The sequence below is a fragment of the Meleagris gallopavo genome, chromosome 2 (assembly GCF_000146605.3).
Source record: "Meleagris gallopavo isolate NT-WF06-2002-E0010 breed Aviagen turkey brand Nicholas breeding stock chromosome 2, Turkey_5.1, whole genome shotgun sequence".
NCBI lineage: Eukaryota > Metazoa > Chordata > Aves > Galliformes > Phasianidae > Meleagris > Meleagris gallopavo.
In genome coordinates this window covers 59,952,255-59,966,953 of record NC_015012.2, presented here as the reverse complement: position 1 = coordinate 59,966,953, position 14,699 = coordinate 59,952,255, and the positions used below count along the sequence as shown (strand labels likewise).

At 37.3% G+C, this 14,699-nt stretch overlaps 1 protein-coding gene across 1 annotated transcript in view; it reads right to left on the bottom strand.

The window, feature by feature from the left end:
• Positions 1-5,138, bottom strand: part of TRDN (triadin) — a gene marked incomplete at its 3' end in the record, with an annotated part of 137,706 nt that extends 132,568 nt beyond the window's left edge. Inside the window, exon 1 of the mRNA XM_031552223.1 lies at positions 4,621-5,138. Within this exon, the coding sequence (XP_031408083.1) occupies positions 4,621-4,642 (22 nt within the window). The remainder of the gene's footprint in view (positions 1-4,620) is intronic.
• Positions 5,139-14,699: the final 9,561 nt, after the last annotated feature.

Here is a 14,699-nt window from a genome sequence, read left to right as displayed (position 1 = left end):
AAAAAAAAGGAATAATAAAATAAATGATCCAACCTGTATTCACACCATTTACACACTCATAAACACAAGTTAGCTATGCACAGTCAACTTTTAGACCATCACATTCGATTATGCTCTGTTTTACATGTTCTAAGCCTTTCTACTGTCCATAGCTAATTTAACTTTCCAGAGGATCCCTAAAGTAAGAGTATGTTAAGAGTTTCTGTATGAGTTTCTATGATGTTTCTATGTAAGAGTTTCTATGTAAGCATGCATGCATAATGTTGCAGCTGTGAGTAAAAATGCCCTCTAATTTTTAAGCCTGAAATTTAGGTTAGCAAATTTAGTCACAGGCCTGTTTGCCTCAGCAGGCTACAAGAGGGCCTACAAAGTGCCAGACAGACCAATCAGCTCAGGTGTTCAAAATATAGGCAGAGGGAAATCCAAGTTTTGTGGAACTTCAGAGAGAATATGCAGCTTCTATTACTCTGGAAGGTTTACATTTTTACAGGCAGTCCTGAGTTTTCTTTTTCTTTCCAGATAATAAGGCTGTTGACTTATTGACCTAGTACTTTTGAATGGGAGAAGAATGATTGCTTCAAAAAAGTCATTGCCAAAATTATCCTGTTTTTATTTCCTCTTTTCCCTGCAGAATGCAGTCTATTTTCTTCTTTGTCAACACTTGAGGCATGAAAAAGATTATATCCTTTCACATTGCAAATTGTCTTCTTGCAAATAAATTCTATAAAAACTTTCTAAATCTAACAGTCTAACCAAAGGACAGGAAACATCTCACATGACTTAATCAAAATGAATGGTAACACTGAATAATCTAACCTAATTCATTCACCTAGGCTGCTTTTGCTGTCAGCAGAACTAGCAGCACTTTGTGAATTACCATGGGAAGCAGCTGTTCCCCTCTTGCCCACAGGACTTTGCTAAAGTTATTGCCTACTGAAAACTGTTGCTAGTTTCTGGCCATTGCCCTCTGGAAGTCTTTATCACTTCACCTGCTAGCTCTTGCACTTTTTCATATTTTTTCATATTTTTCAGATTTAATGTATATTCATCTTCAAACATGCAGATCACATTAAGTCTGCTTTTTGAAATGTTCTACATTTTAAAACTTTCTGCAGTTATCAAACAGCCAGAGACAAGGACCAAAAGTCAGAAGCTAATTTGGAGTTTGTCACTGACAAGCTGCCTGTAGCCTCAGGGCTCACCTGTCTCCTTGCAGCCTACTCTGAGAAAGAGGAAATGTGTAGTTGCATAGCTCTCAGCAATAAAATAAGGACCAAATTGTGACTCATTGACACATTTCTGTTGGATGCCTGCTTCTCTCTTGCTCCACTGGGGAAATACATTGTGGCAGACAAACAGCTGGAGGAGAAACCTTGTCTTTCTGCTCTCTTCACCTCTCTGGAACAGATCAGTGCACAGTCTCCAGTGCACTGCAGCAAGGAGGGGCTCTGAATGCTTCTAAGCCTCTGCTCATTCTTCCATGTGTGAGAGGAAAATGTGCCAGAGGATGGCCATCAGCTTTGCTCTGTGACCTGTGGTAGATTGGGCTAGTAGAAATGATCAAGTATAGGGCAGCTTCTGCAGCTATCGTACACATACAAATAAAGCTGTATGTTGATACAAGACATTTTTCAGAGCAACAAGGGTTTCTGTATTCATATTTCAGTGGTGGCAGCTCTAACTGTGTGTGCCATAGAGCCCAGGCCAATCCCTGTGTTCATAAACACAGCATAGGTGCATAAATAGATACCCCTGTCTTCCCAGGCAAGCTCCTAAGAGGTCACAGAAGTCTCTGACATTTATAGAAATCTCAGCAGCAGCTGAAATTAATAATAATAATAATTATTATTATTATTATTATAAATAACAACTACAATTCCTGAGAGCATTACAAAGACAGAATAGTCACATCTCTACTGAGCTTTTATTTGTACACAGTTTTATGGACTTCCAGCTTTCAGTAGTGCAACTCTGCAATCACAGTTACATGTAATATGAGGATGCTGAAGATAACCCCTTGGAATTTTCTGAATATTTACCAGCAGTATACCTAGGTCCTGGCAGCTTTCTCAGGATATTTATAGGTTGCTGTGTTCACAGACTACTTTTTGCCTTTTGCCAGGTATACTTCACCAGTAAATCTGCACGTCACGCAATTTGTGGTTATGATAATGTAGAGGCAGTATATGCGTCTTACGGTTCAAGGAGTCGTTGCTTTGTGAATACATTTTTCAGTGAAATTTTGTCATGGTCATTACAATGAGGTCAACCTGAAAGAGCACTCCATCAGGCCAATGTACCTGCCTACCATAGGCCATGGCACTGGCTATCAGAAGATATCTTGAGATGTGTATCAATGGTATTAATATGTCCAGGCTGAACCATCTCCCTAAACCAGTTGCCACACTGACCGTGGTAGACCCAAAGCCTGCATGGCTCCTTCCACATTGCTGTAATATTGTACTCTCTGATATGTCAGAATGGTACTCCAGGGACAAAGAGTGAGATGTGGCTAACATTACAAAACAGAGGTTAGAATTCCAACCACTTTGAGCAAGGATTTTAAACCTCGTGAAATCATTAAGACCTGAGCAAATCACAGATTGAGATGTAGTATGAGAAAAATAATAATAATAATAAAAAATATCAAAAAGGCATTATATAAAGCAAGACATACTTTTTTTTGTTTGTCAGAAACTGTAAGTTACTGAATTTTAGACCTGAACTTTCAGATTTATTTGTGACTGCCAGGAGTAGCCCCAGAGGAAAATAAACTGCAGTGGAACATTAGTCTCAGGCTGAATTCTTAGTTTTCTATCATGAGTTGAATACAATTTCCATCTCGTGGATGAAGTTTAAAAATCAGCCAATCAACATACGCCTATTCCAAATATGCAAAAGAGCAACAGCTAGTCTCTGGCGAATTTGCCTGTCCTGCTGAAAGACTGGAGGAGCTGACTGATGCCTCTTGTCAGCTGAAGTCTACTGATTTGCACAAAAGCAAAAAAGCAGGCAGTGTGACAGCTAAGGAGCACTTGTAAACACTGTGAAAACATTTTCAGATCCCAATGTTTGTTGTGGCTTTTTTTTAGGATCTTTTGTCTTCTTTCTTTGATTAGCTAAATTATTGAAAAGTCACTTTCAGACTAAAAAGTCATTTAATCTTGCTACAAATTTCAAAGAATCTTGTTATTGTTGGCTTGGAAAGCATTGCAAGAAGTAATTCTACAATGCTCCTCTAACAGTGACAGTGTTAATGTACACATTTTGGAAAACAAATGTAATTTCATAGATTTCCTGATAACAACTACAAAGTAATCAATTTTTCCAACAAATCCAATTAAGAAATTCCAAATAAACTAGTGCAAGCATTCGGGTTAGGGCTGTCATACAGAGCCACCTGTTTTGGCAGGTTTTTGTGGCCAGAAGTGATTTATAGATCCATCCAACTGGTGATCAGAAAATCATCTCCACATTGTCTACTTGCTGTGGATAAGCAGACATCAGACAAGGACTGTACAGTTTGACATATTTCTAACATGAATTTTTGGAAGACAATTTGGTTCACTCTCTAATACTGCTTAATACAAATCCTCTTAAAAATAATAATGAAAAATAGAAGATGAAAAGTACAACTTTGATACACTAAAATGCACATAACATTGACAAGTAGAATAAAAATAACTTTCAGAAGAATGTTTTAAACTTTTGTGGTTTTTCTTTGTTTGTTTGTATGTTGTCGGATTTTTTGTTTTTGTTTTTTTGTTTTTTCTTTTGAGCGTGTCTGTGGTGCCATTGTTAAATTTGGATAAAGTGGAGTAATCCACACTGAAATAAAAACAGATAGGAATTTGAATTTGAACTGAAAAAATTAGTATTAAAGAAGTTGAGTTTTAAAAATATTCTGTCTCGCTGTAGTTGATAAAATATTGTTATGCATCTACAATGTTATTTAAATATGAATGGTCAGGAAATATTGAAGTACATGAAATATTCATACTGTAGAATATGCATTTATAGGTTAATACAACTGCCTTTCATTGTTGCAGGCCAAACTCTGGAATAATCATTTCAGTACAACTTTCACTGACTCTTTTAGAAGTTTACCTGAATAAGGGTTGAAGAACAAGTAGCTTTTACCCTGCAGTAATCTGATGTGAAGTTCACAAATGCTCTGCGCTTCATAAAAAAATCAGGGCCAATAACTAAGCTCCCTTGTTTATACCTGGGAAAATTTCTGCCTGCAAGGGACTACCAATGATTTACCTGAGAAAACAATTAAGGGTGGAAACATCTGGCATTCAGGCATTCCTCCATCTTGTATTACTCCAATGGAGCTGCTCTGCATATGAGACTAATGCTATTTTTAGAAGTGTACAAAAAATTTGCTTCTGTAACTGCTAAAAATTCTGTCTACAAGTGAAAAAGAAAAAAAACAAACACACCACAACCCAAAGACAAGAAAGAGAAGAAGAAAGCAACCCAAGAAACAGATGAAATGATCCTGGAGTGAAAGAACTGTATTCAAAGAGCAATAAATCATACTGACACACCAGCTGAATTGCACTGTCGAAGTACATATCATTTTTGGTTAATTATATTTGAAAATAGTTACCGTACCTTCTGCTGTAACCTCGGCCATGATGATGATGGTAAGAAATACCCTGTTAAAAAGGTCAAGATCTACAGTGGCAGCTTAGATAATACCTCTGGGTTGCTCGCTCTTGCAGGAGCTGGAGAACATGCAGGAGGGAGATCCTCCACTTTTTCTAATTCTGTTCGTTCTTCTTTTGTGCCCCTCTGAACTTTCTCTTTCCTCTGCAGATTCCTGCTCTCACCGAGCAACCTCAGGCCTTCCAGCGGCAATACTTCAAGCTCAGTCTTAAGTATCAGCTTCTAACAAAAATAGCCATGCCTCTCAGTGAGTTTTCTCTAATATCCTAAGAACCATGCACATGGCAAACAAACAGCAAAAAGGCTCATCTCTAAACAGGAAAGGAAAGCATGGAGAGGCAGCAAAAAAACAACAACAACAACAAAAAAAAAGAACTGGGAAAGAGCTGTTTAACGCTCCTGCAGCCTCACTAACATAATTGCTGTTCTTTGGGGGTATGTCACGAAACATGAAATATGGAGTTCAAAGTAACCTTATCCACCCCAGCTCAACTTTATTCTTAGCACACTCAATGCTTAGCACATTCTTCCTGGCCTTATTTGGTTTGGGGAGGGTCCTACACAGCTTACTGCTGACTAAGGGGGAGGGTAAATTTAGGTAATTTTCTCCACGTTGATTCTTAATCACAATTACAGAGCTAATAAAGACACCATTTTAAACCTATGAAATTGTTAACCTCTTTTATTTTGATTTTTTGGAAAACTCTTGATGTGCTGATATTAATGTACATACTTCTGAAGTTCATCTAAGTATTACTGAACACTTTTGAAAGTATTAATAGCTTATATGCTGCAAAATCATCAAGGTAATATGCAAAAATATTATGGAAAAATAGATTTTTCACAGGTCTGATTCATAAGAAACATTAAATTTAGTACAAAATATTGGTGATTATAAACAAGTTTTTATAAAGCTGAAAACAAACTTAGAGGAATAAAAACACTAGCAATTGTAATGAGAATAATTTAAAAACTTGAGCAATCTATTCAGTGCATTGTTTACAATTTCACACTTGTGGAATTATGTGTGTGGGCAGAACTTGAAAGAGAAATTAGCAGAAAAGTACCCTCAAGCCAGCATGCTTCTACATAAATGTCATCGTCACATGAAATCAGAAACCATCTTGAACAGTTCTTACTAGGGAACCTATAGTAAGCTCTTCTCTGCTACAGAGGCTGGCATTTGCACTTCTCATCTTCCCTCCAGGAGATATAAGCACCTGGCTCTGTGGCAAAGTACAAGGAAAGGAATATGTTTATCCAGAGCACAAGAGGCAGAAATGAAGGCTCACTGAACAGTCACCATCAGGACTTTTCCTTTTGCCTTGTCACACTTCAAACCTGACACAAATCAGAAAATGATAGCCATTTTCTAGCCAAAGCTCAGAGACAAAGCTCAATTCCCTTCTTCCTGATGAAATTTGTTACACTAAGTTTTTATTACTTGGTGTTCTGTATTCAATGTGTTCTGATCAACTCCTGTTCCTCCCTTCACTCTTTTAGCCTGTCCTCACTAAGGCTGACAAAACATTTTAGAAATAAACATATTCATTTGAAAAATGCTCTTTCATGAAAACCTAAATGTTCTGTGGAATTATATTCACATCAACAGAACACAGTTCACAATAGCTCAGTGGTTAGTAAAGTGTGTTAGGATGTATAATACTAAAATAAAGTCTTTGTCTTTTTTTACTTCCCTGTCTTCAGCTGAATTAATTCCATTTTATGTGAACAATTACATATGTTGGGTCACCAGTATTTTGACAGCTAAGCTACTAGCATGAGATAGGAGGAATATTGCCTCAGCCAAACATCAAGCACAGTGCTAATAAATATTGCAAAGTCAAGATTGCTTCCATTTATATAACCATTCAAATAAAGTAATACACACTAGGTTAGGGTATATTATAAGAGAAAACTGAATAAAACATTCATGTCTGAATTTTGTCCTTATGTAGCAAGATCCTGAAATATAGACCATATACAGTCATATATGTTTATATGACTGTATGTGTTGTCTCTCCTTCAATGTTTCCATTTCAGCTCCTACCACTTGCCCTCTTGCCTCCATGCCTTATTTCCTTTATTGCTATTTTTGCTCTGCCCTCTTTCACAGACTGATATTCTGAAACCAAAATATAAGAGCAGAGAAAGTGAGAGAATACATCTGGAAATCGATTTTACACATCAGCCCAGTGGCCAGAAAGAATTTCTTGGCAGTTTCTGCAACCTCTGCATTCTTTTTAGATGCAAAACACTCACTCTGGAAGGAGGCTAAAGCTATCGTACACAAAATACCTTACAAAAAGTATAGCTCTAGGCAACTGCATTGAAAGTTTTATTTGTGCCCTTCAGGGAGGTCAAAGTCAAGGCAGATGGGTGTAACATTTATTGGAGATAATCAGTTTGCAAAAATACAAAGAACCAGGTAAACAAGGTTCTGCTGTTGTTTGTTCATGACCCATAAGATTCATCATCTGAAAATTATAGAGGACGTTATATTCCTTCTTTAGATGGTTGGGCAAAAGAAATTCTCAAAACTAATTTTAGGCATTGATAAAACTTTAGATAAAATCTGAAGTTTAGCATCTGGTTCAAATTTAGGCATTTCTTAAGTTCTAAACTGTGAAATCCACATTATGCAGAAGGCCAAGAGAATATCTGTACAGATCTTCATCCCTAAAGTAAGGTATTTAAGCTGACACAGAATGCATTTTCGTGGGATCCATCACTGTTTAATTGGATAGGACGTCACCTTGTATAAAATGTCATTTCTCTCTCCTTGTTCATATTTTTAACCACAACAAAAATAGAAAATGTAAAATTACTTTGGTTCTTAAAAGTAATATCCAAACTTGGACTCACAAAATTTCTCCTCATTTTCTTCCCATCAGGTCTCAGATACAATGGGGAAATGCTCTTGGCTGGAGTCCCTTCTCAGGTTCCTGAGATATAAAAGTCTGTGTTAAATACAAACAAAATAAAAAGATTTCTCTTTATGGCTTTCTGAATAGAGAAAACACTCTTACTAACAGCAGCTGTATGCTGCTACAAATGTCTGTATGTAACCATGAGCCTTGATCTCAGATAATGTGTATTTCAGTGGAAGTCCTAACAAATGAATCAAATAAAATCATTTATTTATTTGAATATTTTATTTTAGGAAGAGTCTGAGGTTTACTGTTTCAAAAGTTGTACTATAAAATCCTGCTTATAGATGAATCACAAAATCACAAAAATACAAAATGACTTTGGCTGGAAAAAGTTATGTTGTTCATACAATCAAAGTAGAATATACAGATGTTTTATGAGATGATTCTTGGGTTGCCACCGTATTAAAAAGGGAATAGAGGTAGAAAGTACACCACATTGAATTACTGAGTATCAAGAGGGAAGTCTTTTGTACTGATTCAAGGAAGCATTAAGTAAGACTGTTGGTCAACAAGCAAATTTAGAACGAAATTTGAGCTTGTCTTCTAACGCATTTCTGAGGAATTCTTGGAGTTCAGCACTACAAAATCAAACTAAGCAAAAGCAAAAGATTTGATATCTTAGTGCATGCTCAGCACTGCAGGGTCATGGACAAGATACTTAACCTTACCTCCCATATATCTGATGAATCCTGGGAGTATGTTGTAATCAGAAATAGTCAGCAATTATCTGATAAGAACAAATGCAGGATGGAAGTATAAAGCTAGAGGGGAAGTTAGAGCAACTCAATCCGGTGAATAGTAAAAACACATGCAGAAGCAAATAGAGGATTTGAATTATGTCTGTTGGTGAACCTATATATCCATGAAGAAAAATATTAGTATTTTGGTTGGTATTGGATGGATTCCTCTGAACTAAGCATTTCCACTCTTTTTATTGTTGATTTTTTTCTCTGTTACTTAGAAGTGAGACTTTCATTCAGCTGCAGTGATAAGACTGTGTGTTTTTCATTATGAAACAAGAGCAGATTCAAATTCTGATGCCCTTGTGATTAGTCAGAGATATAGTTGTTTTGACCTTCTATGGAGCATTAGTAAAACTCTAAAATAATTGTTTTTCTTTCATGATTAATATTTTATGAATGCGACTTGCAAGATTTTGGGAATCAATATGATAAAATTAGACTTATTGTGGATATACTATAGACACAGAACAAAAAAAGATCTAGGTATACTGTCTGATTGTGATTAAATTTGGCAACATTTAAGCATTGTTATAAACCATAAATTGTAAGCCTTCTGATAAATCAGTGTGAATTATTTTTTCATTGAGAGTTAGATACATAATACTTATAAACTCCTACTTTAATGTGTAGGAGACAATTAATTGAACACCATGGTAGATCTGTCCTACATTTAATGCCAACTACTGACATATGAGTGCAGAATACAATTAACATTGTCTCTCTCTGTAGGCTGACTGCTCTGAATTCAAATCAACCTTTGCTGGGGGACAGCTGACAGGTACACTGGGGTCACATCACCTTGGCACTCCAGGCTCATTAAGGGACATTTCACAGGTTAGGTTTCACAGAAAGAATTTTCTGCAAAGCTACGTGATAAAAAGACAGCAGATACAGATGAAAATATCTATGATACTGAGTGTTCCACTTTACCATAGACAATACTCCCAATTATACATAATACTACCAAATTGCTGAAGTAACTTCAGTCTGAATGTGACATTGTGATTATACATCTCTAACATCTAATAAGGTCCACTGATTATAAGACTGTTTGAAACCCAGAAAACAAGATTGTTACAAGATATCCTTTTTCTGATATATCTGTAGAGAGACAGTGAAGAAAAATTAGCGTGGAACAACTTTCCTTGTTTAGGTGTGTTTTCTTTAAATCTACTGTGATACTATGAGCTAAGTTCAGGAAGGGCATTTATTGCAGCATGTCAACTTAGATAAGTTTGGATGAGATTTACCAATTCCATATTTTGCACCTTGTTTTTTCATTTAATCTACTTTATTTTTTCTATTTTAAGAGAGAATTTTGTTATTACAATACTCGTGGCTTTACTTTTATTTCTGGGTAATTTTCACAGAAAGCCTCCAGGGTAGTGAAGAAGGTATATCTGAAACTGAATTCTTTTTAATATGTAGTGTTCATAAAATCACTTTAATAGTCTTTTTCTATAGAAAAAGTTGCATCCAAGGTTAATGTTTTACAGAATATAGCAGTAGCCAAACAATAGAAACATGGGCTGCCCTTGACATAATATTGAGTGAGAATAGTTCTAACATCCTAACAAACTTAGAGTGCTTCCTGATCAAAAATAGTCTTTCAAAGAAAGATGACTGCATGCCTTCTGATATATTTTTGTTTGAAAAGAGGGAGAAAAAAATGACAGTGTTTTCAAAACTTTGAAAACAATTTCCTATTTTAAAAGCACAAGACTCAGGAGTATGTAGGTCTCTCCAAAAGTACTGCCACTTATTTATTTCCATGGAAACTACAACATAAACAAAGAGTGCAACACTAGTTGATAGAGCACATTCTCAGCCATACAACACTCTTTTTCAAAATAACCACCACTATAAGCTATACATTTCTGACAGCGATGAACAAGAGCCTGCATGACAAACTGCATCAGAAGAGGTGACTACTGTTGCTGTCACCACTTTGCTGAAATACACCATCCGCTGCCTTACTGTTCTCACATTTACTGTTTGGTCTCCATCAATGTTCAGCAAGTGCTGATGAATGTTAGTGGGTGCCATTTTTTCCACATGGAGGAATTCAGTGACACACCTTTGCTTCAAAAGCACTTCCCTGTCAGTATTCCATTCTGTCAGAACCAGCTCTCTGCTGTCATCTGTCACATGGCAATAAAATGGCATGGGATATTGGCAGGTACGCCATAGATATCAGGAGCCAACATAATAATATAGGGAGCATTACTTTTGGAGCAGTCCTAATTCATCACACAAATATACGTAGCAAAATAAATGAGTTACTTCTGAGCTCCAAAATTCAGACCCAAATCCAAATTTACACTGAGGCATTTCAAATTTGTCTCAGACCTTACTCCTAAAAAAAATCTGCAGCAACTAACATTATTATTATTTTTTTTTCCAGTTATGCTCATATTTGAGCATACAGGCAAAAGCAGTCTAAAAAAGACAAAGAAAAATACATGTTGTTGTGCCAAGTACCTTGAAAAATAATATGGGGTAAAATTAGTACTCTACATATCTTCTCTAGTGTAAACTCCACTGGGGTTGCTCAAGACTGTCTACTCTTTCTGACCTTAACAAACAAGGGGAAGCCTCACTTTATTTTCATTTAGCTACTTATCTTCTGCTTGTGGCAAGTCATTATGTTATTATACATTATGTTCAATTAAGTTATATTATGTTATATTGAGCTAAAGATTATGTGTTCTTAGGCACGCAGGCTTTGACTGTCCCCCTCAGTCATATAACAAAAGATACCCCACATAAATAATTCCAGCCAAGGCCTCAAGAGTACCAGATTTTAATTCTTCCCTAGCTCTTCTAAGAGGAAACACTAAGGATTTGGGTACACTGAATAAAAAGAATTTTCTAGGCTAAACCAACAGCACTATGGAAATAAGTTTAGATAATAAAATTTGTATGTCTTAATCATTTCCTGCAAATCAGTAGAACTTCTCCCAGATGTCCCCCCTGTGTGTGATTCAGATTGTGTCTCTAAGTGGTCATGAAGACACTTTGTGTCTCCTGTGCTGTTATTTACAGAAGATCTTTCTACACTTTCAAATTCCATGTTTTCCCTGGAATATCAGAACTTGGTACAGTTATTCATTTCCATAGATGGGATAGATATCAGCTCCTGGAAGTGAACTGGCAGCTTTGTAGCTATGTCCAATTGGAAATAATTCTTCGACTCATATAATAGAAAAGGCTGCAGCTGTGATTAACCCTTTATGTGCCACAAAGTCAGCCTTCCACTCAACAGTACATAAATCTGTGCCAGAAAATTCTCGAGAACACTGGCATCTGTTATTTGTCACAAGCATGCAGTGCAAGATTGATACAGAAGAAAGGAGAGAAAGGTATAAAGATGGCAAAATTCTTGGCAACTATCAGCCATAGGAAATAAATTGCATGGCACACCACACAAATTTATGAAAATATGGAATATTAAAGGAAAAATATTTTTGTTTTGACTATAATTTTTCTTTCTGTTTCCTCTTTTTTTCTCCCTTATTCAAGCCACAGTCTTGGGCAGATCAAAGTCAGAATTGCAGATGAAGGACCTGCTTTGTTATTATCACTGTTATCACTACTTAAAAAGAAAACTGAAACAGATTTTTAATTAGACTATTTAGACTTTTTACAGAGCATGAGTAAAAGATATTAATTCAACCGTGTCAGTGCTGACAGCTGCAACTGTACTGAAAAAAAGTACTTCTGAAAAATAAAGGATCTTTTAAAAGGAGAAATAAACTTGAGCATTAATTCCTTTACCACTTATCATAGCAGGTATATACTAATTTTCCTTGAATAGTGTGTTACCATTTGTCATTATCAATCACATCAGATTCCTGCTCACGCTCCAACATATGTCCAAGTCAACTTTCTAATACAAACCACAGAAAATACTTGTTTGTACCACAGATACCGTAAAGACTTACTATGTCCTTCTTACTCCTCCCCCTGCCTCCTTGGAATAGCAGAAAACAGACAGAACACAAATGAATGCAATGGTACTACTAAAGAGATAGCCAAACCATTGCTCTTTCCAAATTTACTGTTTAAATGAAAATAAGAGAATTACCTAGAGACACGAAGCAGAATGTCCTCAGCTGCGTCTCCAGGGCTTGGACAGCAAAGCAAGGACACTGGGGACTTTTGGAAGCTTCTGATCGCATTCTCAGGCCCTGAGGAAATTGTGGGCAGCCCTGGTACAGCTGGCATGGGCTGCAGCTGCCAAGGAGCTGCTGGCAGCTTGTGCCTGCAGGGTGAGGTGCCACCCTAAACCTGGATGGGGACATGGGTAGTTTCTCCACAAAGGGAGTTTGGCCTCCAGTTATAGAGGTTTGTGCGTATGTTTTTTCTATGGATGTTGGAAATAATTATGTCTTCACTTCGTATGTTAAATTTGTAATCATTTTTTGAAGTGCATATTTGGCCATAAAATCCCATTTTGCATCCCTCGTGTCTGGAAGATTTTATTCTGTGATCACTTGCTCTTCTCCTTTTTTGAGCCACTGAGATAGTTCAAACATGCTCTCATTCATGCCTGGTGAGAGCATTTGTGAAACAACCATAGCCTGATACTTGGATTTCACTCCATCTCATAGTGCTTCCTGATGATGAACAAGGAGAAGCTGTGTTTCTTGTTACTTAGGTAACAGACAACTGAGAGTGAAGGTGGTTTAGTGTTTTTTGTTTTGGTTTGGTTTGTTTGTTTTGTTTCAGAGAGAGAAGGTAACCAGAATCTTACTTAATTTCTGCAGAACGCATATATAGCAGTACTCCTCCACACCGCAGAGTAAAAGCAGAAAGTATTCTCTTTTCTACATCTATGAAACAGAACTGAGGAACACAACACTGGGTAGGCTGCAGCAGAAGTGAAAGCAACATGGCATCAAAACTACACAAAAGCATGAAGAGAACAACCAACCAGCACCTTTCACACATCACCAATGTCATGCTAATAATCATGATCCCATTTATGTCTCCCATACTGCTGTAAGAGATTGTTCTTCTACATCATTGTCTTAAAGCTTGCTGAGGACACAGATGAACAAGTCCAAGCAAGTCTTTAACCAGGGTTGAGAAATCCTCTGTCTGGAGAACACAGATGGACAAGTCCTGGACAAGAGCTGCAAAATCCTTTGTCTGAATGACACAGATGAACAAGGCCAGGGGCAAAGAGAGAGATAAGCCACAGAGTAATGGCCGGGAAGCAGTCTTTTGTGTGGGCTTATCTTGAGGAAGATGGCCACCTCAGGGGGTACTGCACATGACTCTTACCCAAGCGCCCAGGAATGCCACGCTGGCAGAAGAAGAAGGATAAAAAAGGAGACCTACAACCGTGAAGAGGTTTCTGACATGAGAAACCTCACGAACTGCTTCTCTCCCTCCTGGACTTGCTCTGTGTTCTACCTGCTTGCTACCCCTGATTAGGATTTGTAAAAAACTGGTCGGACCAACATTTGAACAGTTGCTTCTTAATCTCACACCGGGTATACATTTATCAAAGAACCTCCTCTCCCTCTGCTTAACTGGAGCAAGATAACTGCAAAGAGCTGCATGACAGAAGTCCAGGTGCTGTGCAGTCTTGGGGGAGGTAAGGCAGAGGCAGTGCAAGGTGCATGCCACAAGCAGGAGCACAATCTCATTTTCCCGTCCTTGTCAGCCTAACATACAGTCCATCTCTGAAAAAGGCATGCCTGTGGCTCCCTTAACAGCATTTGTCAAATGGGTCCTCCTGACACCACTCTGCCCGCCAGCACATCTGTTTTATTAGCTTTTTTTAACTCTCATTTGTTAAGCAGTTCCCTGACTAAAACCAGGAAAGGCCATTGGCAGATTGAATTCTCACAGTCTTTTTAAATCACTCAGAGGATCCTTTCCAGCTCTTCCATTCCAGAGTAATACAAGGTTTTCCTCCTAAGAGATTTCCACCAATATGTATTAGGTAGAGACCAAAGTCTCTTTCGACGTGCCTGGCCACGTAAGGTATATCAAACTGTTCCTTTGGATCAAAAGTTGTGGAGGATCAGATACTTAAATCTGGTGGTCCTGAAGTAAATTAATGCCTTGAATAGTCTGTTGGTTGTTGTTTTTTTTTCTTTTTTTTCCAGAAGGTAATTTAAGAATGACACCTGTCACTCTTAAGTCCAAGGCAGTTGGAGGATATTAATATTCTCTTGAATTATTTAAAAGATATGACTAATGCTTCATGTACCATAAGACTGTTATCTGCAAAAATAACATCTGTGTCAATCATTGCTGGGCAGTTAGGGTTTCATCACTAGCATTTATTGAAATTTCTGAGTCCTGCCTGTATGCAAAGGATTCTTCCAGGACA